The sequence below is a fragment of the Nansenia antarctica genome, assembly GCF_963989245.1.
Source record: "Nansenia antarctica genome assembly, chromosome: 2".
Lineage (NCBI taxonomy): Eukaryota > Metazoa > Chordata > Actinopteri > Argentiniformes > Microstomatidae > Nansenia > Nansenia antarctica.
In genome coordinates this window covers 12,924,467-12,930,336 of record NC_137675.1, presented here as the reverse complement: position 1 = coordinate 12,930,336, position 5,870 = coordinate 12,924,467, and the positions used below count along the sequence as shown (strand labels likewise).

The following is a 5,870-nucleotide window of genomic DNA, read 5'->3' as shown; positions in this document are numbered from 1 at the left end:
CACTCCAGCCTTCTCTCCGCTCCCATCTTGCAGCATACCACCAACAAAACAAATTCACTGCAAACCTTAAGTATCACAATTTTATTAGAAACATTAGATCTTTTTCATATCTTTCAGTGTTGCCATGCTCAGAGCATTATAACAATACAGTAAAAAACCCACACCCAGAAAGGATAGTAAAGCAGAGTTTGACGATGCGGTTGCAGCCATAGAATTAGAATGGTAGAATGATAGAAATAGAATGATAGACTTCTAGAATTAGAATAATACAATTCTAGAAGGATGGAATTCTAGATTAGAATGATAGAAGTCTAGAATTAACAGTGACAGAATTAGAGAATGACAGAATTAGAGAATGATTGAATTCTAATTCTGTGGTTGCAGCATTCTGTCTGTCAGTCATGCTGTTACTATACAGATACGGTAACATTCCTAATACAGCGTACAAACACCTGCCCAAACACATGTCATGTCATGTCCATTAACAAACCGCAATTAAATCACATTTATCAGAATAACACGAAAACAAACTCTCCTCACCCTCTCAAATTAAACAAAATCAATACATAGAATTTGCAACATAAAAACGTAATGTGCTGAATATTTGTACCAGCCCAAGGCACCTAGGCTTTGTATCATGTTGGCAAGTAACGACATTCTTACAGAGAAACACTTTGAAGCAACAACTGTTACAAATGACTTCTTTTACAGTGCGACTTTGCAGTGTCCTTCACCATAGCCGTCCTCTCCTGACTCTCTCTCTCTCTCATCACATCTCTAAGAGAAAGAATATGGGGTCACTCTCTCTCTTCGTCTGTCACAGTGCAAGTTCCGGAGGGGTGGGTTTTGGGAGCAAAGGGGTTCGGAGGGAGCTGTAGGCCGTTTGGAATCGACCATCATTTCGCGGCGTCAAATACTGGCAAGAATAGGACGGACAGCGTGGTCTCCACTCTCAGTGGGGCGAGAGTGGTTATGTAATCCCGAACTGTGCTGTGAATTGTCCAACATAAGGCCGAGATGGCCAAACTGCCGGTCAAGGACCAAAAAAATGCTCATCAAAAAAGCTCAAGTGCACTCGTAACATAACTCCAATAAAAGAGAAACAGATAGCAACACTGTCCAGCTGAGGATTCCAAAACGAATGCTAGATTTTTTTTTCTCTCAAGACCAAAAAAAATATCGTTTTTGTTTTGCACATGAATATCTAATAATAGAAATCCCAGATTTAAGCTTATCATTAAACAAATATCAAATCGTCTCTCAACGAACGTCAAATGAAGACAATAACGACAGAAGCTCAGAAGAAATACATTTAAGCCTTTTTTTCTCTCGATAGGCGAAATGTAAAAGTTCAGTTCACAGTTCTAGTTGAGCGAGCGACATGGCTCGAATGTCCATTTGGTAGCTCCGCCGAATATCTCGATGTTGGCCTCCGACCAAGAGAACACGTTGCCAGCTTGTGCTTTGCTGTTGCAGGTCGCCAGGTTGTACACTTCCCCGATGGACAGTTTCCTGTCCCACATGTTGAGATTCGCCAGCTCTCCCACATACGCCTGTGTGGCGTCGAACCCTCCTCCCAGCGTGTCCTGTGAAGCAACAAGATGAAAATGTTGAAGATTAGCAGCTACTGAACTGTGTAATGATGATTCCAACCGTTCTACTAGTGACAGGAGAAATAGCCTAGAATGCGAATCAACTCGTTTTACTGTTTATGTAGGCTAACCATAAAAAAGGAACCGCGAAAGTGAACCCAAGATTCAAAATCGACCCTTTTTACGCACAGTACTGGAATGCGCGCCTTTGCGCCTTGTTTTTCCACAACCTGGTACTTTTCTGTCGTTTCGGAGATATTCCTCTTCCGAGAGCTAACGTTGATTGAGTTTCACCTTCTATTGAGTGCGGGTATGTCCCACCACGTCTCCACCACGCGAGACTGTTCCGGGGGCTTTAATGAGATGGGCAATACTTAATTGACCGGCACTTTAAGGCCTTTAACAATCCCATCACATGAATATTCCTCTCTTTGATGAACGGAGAAGAAACACTCTCTAAAGTCAGAACGGACGGCCAGAGCGCTGATTTCCCACGTGGAGGCAGTTAAAGGCCTAGATCTTAGTGTTCTATCATTTGCATAATATATAATGATAATAACCGTGATGTACCATTTTAATGGGATGTGACCGATCGTCATGACAGGCCTATCAGCGCATCCCTTATCTCTCACCTGCTCCTGACCCAGTACCAACACTCCCTGTGGTTTGATTGGGTGGTACGGCGCCAGGTTCTCCCCGTTGCCACGCAACACGCCGTCCTGGAACGCCTCCCACACCCCGTCGCGCGTGGTCCAGGTGATGCAGATGTGATGCCATTTCCCGTCGTTGATGATGAAGGGTAATTTAGCCACCTGGGAGAAAGACATCAAACGGTCAACGGTCGTTCAACCCCACTGCATCTGACGACGGATGATCGTCCCCCATTAAGCGTTATAAGCTTCGTCCATCCGCATTTAATTTTCTGCACCATAGCCCATCTATGGATTTAAATGGCACGCTGCGCAGGGACTTCTGGGAGGGCAGGTGCTTTTTTCCCCTAAGGGGCGATGCGATGCGTGCGACGCACGTCCCTGCACGTGCGTAAACTGTCTCCTCCATCTCTATCTTTCCTCCAGAAACGTCTCCTCGGCTCCGTAACACAGCCGTCTTATATCAATATGTGCAAAGCAGTCATAAATCTATAATCTACGCTGTATGACCTAATCCGTTTGTCTAAGAGCTAAATGTCATGAATCACATACATTTGAATGTCATGTATCAGTGTAACATTTGAACGTCATTTATCCGTGTAACATTTGAATGCCATGTATCAGGGGTCATTACCTTGTCGTTGATAAGGATCTCCATCGGGTTGTTGCCCCACTCGATCAGCACCAGCTCGTTGGCCTGGCCCGGTACCGCGTAAGAGAACGGTGTGCCCACGCCGGGCGATGCGTTGGACTTGATCCACAGGCACACGGTGAAGGCGTACATCTCCGGGAGGGTGCGCTTGGCTTTGGCGTACATGTAGTTGGTCCTTAACGGGAACGTCAGCTGGAACTTGTCCAGGGGTCGGTTCTCTTTACCTGCAAGAAACGTCGTTGTTTTAGACCTTCAGAGATTTATTAGGCGGTGTTTATTATATCAATAAGTCAATCGTTTGATGGGGTCATAGCATGGTTCCATTGCGCATGTTTTCTGTTTAATGATAGGACTATGTTTCATACAGGATTTGCTGTGTAAATAATCAGCTCATGATATATGATATTGCATATATCACTTTTCCCCTCTCTCTGTCTTATGATGAGGACCACGTGAGCAGAGCAACTAATAGCTCTCTCTCTCCCCACTCTCCCTCTTTCTCTCTCTTTCACTCACTCACAGACTCACACACACACACACACACACACACACACACAAACACACACCCTCGCCCCTTAACCCACTCATCGTTTCCCCCCAGTCTGTCCATGTTCCAAAACGCGCCTCTCTCCGTGCGCGGTGGTGGGTATACACAAGCCCACGGCCCACAGCGCATCGAGCGTCGTTAAAGCGCCTTGTGAAGTTACTGTGCAGCTCAACCCCCCCTCCTCCTCCGTAAAGTATAGTACACATGTCGCAGTGAAGAAATGTGATGTAGCCTGGACTGATGAAGCCATCCTCAGATGTCACTCTCTGCTGTATGTTAATAGGTCTATGGATTGAGATATGCGCAAAGCAATGCAGCTCCCCCCCCCCTCTCCGTCTCCGTACGCACTGTGATCGCTGCGGCACTGTTGACAGTGTGTGTGTGCGTGCGTGTGTGTGTGTGTGTGTGTGTGTGTGTGTGTGTGTGTGTGTGTGTGTGTGTGTGTGTGTGTGTGTGTGTGTGTGTGTGTGTAGGTGTGGAGTGATTCCTCGTCTACGTTATTGTCAACACAGCGAAATATGGTGTTGAAACAGGACATGTGCAATAGCCTATCTTTTTTGTAACCTCTCGAAAGTACCATCTTATTTAGATTTACATTGATTTATCCCTTCCCCTGCACGCACCTTTCTCTAGATCGGTTATCCGATGATGCAGGGTCGTCAGCGTGGACTCCACTCGGTTCCTCTGGTCCGTATCGTTCTTCTGGCCCGGTTTATTCTCCTCCAGAGTGTTGACCCGGGATAAGACCTGCTTCTCCATGTCATCAATCTTATTCTGGAGCAGATCTTTCAGGCTGTTCGCCTGCGCTGTGTTGTTACTCCGGCTGTATTGCTGCGTAAGGAAACGGGAACGGGATAGCAGAACGAATAGACAGACGGGGGAGAGAAGAGGGTCGAAACGGGAGGAGGAGGGGTGAGACTATTAAAAGAAAGTAGTGTTGGCTTTAAAAACGTTTTAACACGTGCAATGCGGGGCCGGCGTTCTTCGAAGGCTTTGCTTGTTTGGAGAGCCTGTTGTTAACTAACTAAATTGGTCAAAGATGAGACATTTGTAATCAGGGAGTCGCGCGGCTCATTAAAGTCAGTAGGCCTAATTAGCCTACTTTCCGGCTGCCCGAAAAAGACTTTTGATTAGATTAGATGTATGGGAAAAGTCTTAAGAGACTAAGTATAGCCTCGTATTAGGCTATAGACAGGACACAACGAACGCTACGAGTAAAGCTATAGCCTGCGCTACAGTAGGGTATAGGCCAATCTACCCATGGTTAACTACCCTAATAGGCTACAATAATATCACCCTACATGATTAGGTAACGGTTAAACATGCATTCCTCTATGGCGAGGATCAAACTTCCGATCTCCATGCCTACCTCGAGATTCTCCAGCCTCTGTTTCAGCGTCTGTAGCGTCTGTCCCAGCTGAGCGAGAGTGTCCGAGGGACCCCGTGATACATCCCCCATCGTGTTCTTAACGCCCGGCCGCCTGCCCGCTGCACCGCCGGCATCCGGTACACTCTGGCTCTCGCACCGGTTCAACTTTGAAGTTAGTTCCCTGATTGTTTCCTTTAGGTTCATTATCGTCTCCTTCTGCTGAAGAACGGTCTCCCTCAACTGCATAACCGTCGTCTTCAAGTCCTCCCCCGGACCGCTGTTCTGCATTGTAGCCGCGCACAAGTCCATATCCTTCGGCACCGACGTGCAAATAAACTGGGTCTGTCCGAAATCTTGCGTGGATCCCTCCGCGATCAAAAAAGAAAGTAAGAAAAGTTTACAAGACAATCTGGTGTCCATGATTCCAGTCATGTTTGTGTGTGTATGTGTGTGCCTGCGTCGTTTTAGCCGCTGAGTGTGTATGTGTGTGTGTGAGTGTTTGCAGATCGGTTTCAGCACCACGGCGCTGTCCAGTGTAGCTGTGAGCTTTCCGCGCTGCACGTCCTGGTTTTATAGAGGGCGGTAAGCGCAGCGCGGCTCTTCCGCATCACAGTAGGGAGGTAGCAGGTTGTGCTGCTTAATCGTGTCCAACCTCTTATTTAAGGTGGTCCAAGTCTGTTTGACCACACTAGTGCTTTAAGAGTTTAAGAGACGGCTGTCTTTTCATGAACATTTTAGAAAAGTGCACGGTTTCATTGCAGTATTTATAATAATGTAGGCTATTTAATTTAAGCAATAACGTATAATAATAATAATGTTGACGTTGTAACATAACTTGGACATTTAATTGCAATTAGATCCACGTTCATTTGGACATCTTTGAGGTTCCACCTTTAATATCCCATGCTCCTGAGGCGCGAGGTTCCTGGCAGCGTACCTATCCCACGGAGTAGCTGCCCCCCCCCCACCACCCTCTCTCTATCTATCCATCTCTGATCTATATTCGGTTCTATGTAATAACCATGGGGAACACATATCAATTCACTCCACCGTTTGGCGT

General features: G+C 46.4%; 1 protein-coding gene across 1 annotated transcript; it reads right to left on the bottom strand.

Annotated features, from left to right (window-relative positions):
- Positions 1 to 1,364: 1,364 nt before the first annotated feature.
- On the bottom strand, positions 1,365 to 5,242 carry LOC308150905 (neuronal pentraxin-1-like; the record flags this gene model as incomplete). The annotated part of the gene is made up of 5 exons (XM_080523693.1): positions 1,365 to 1,586; positions 2,225 to 2,404; positions 2,877 to 3,118; positions 4,065 to 4,272; positions 4,811 to 5,242. 5 exons carry the CDS (start codon positions 5,240 to 5,242, stop codon positions 1,365 to 1,367), a joined length of 1,284 nt encoding a protein of 427 aa, XP_080379819.1.
- Between the last annotated feature and the right edge of the window lie 628 nt (positions 5,243 to 5,870).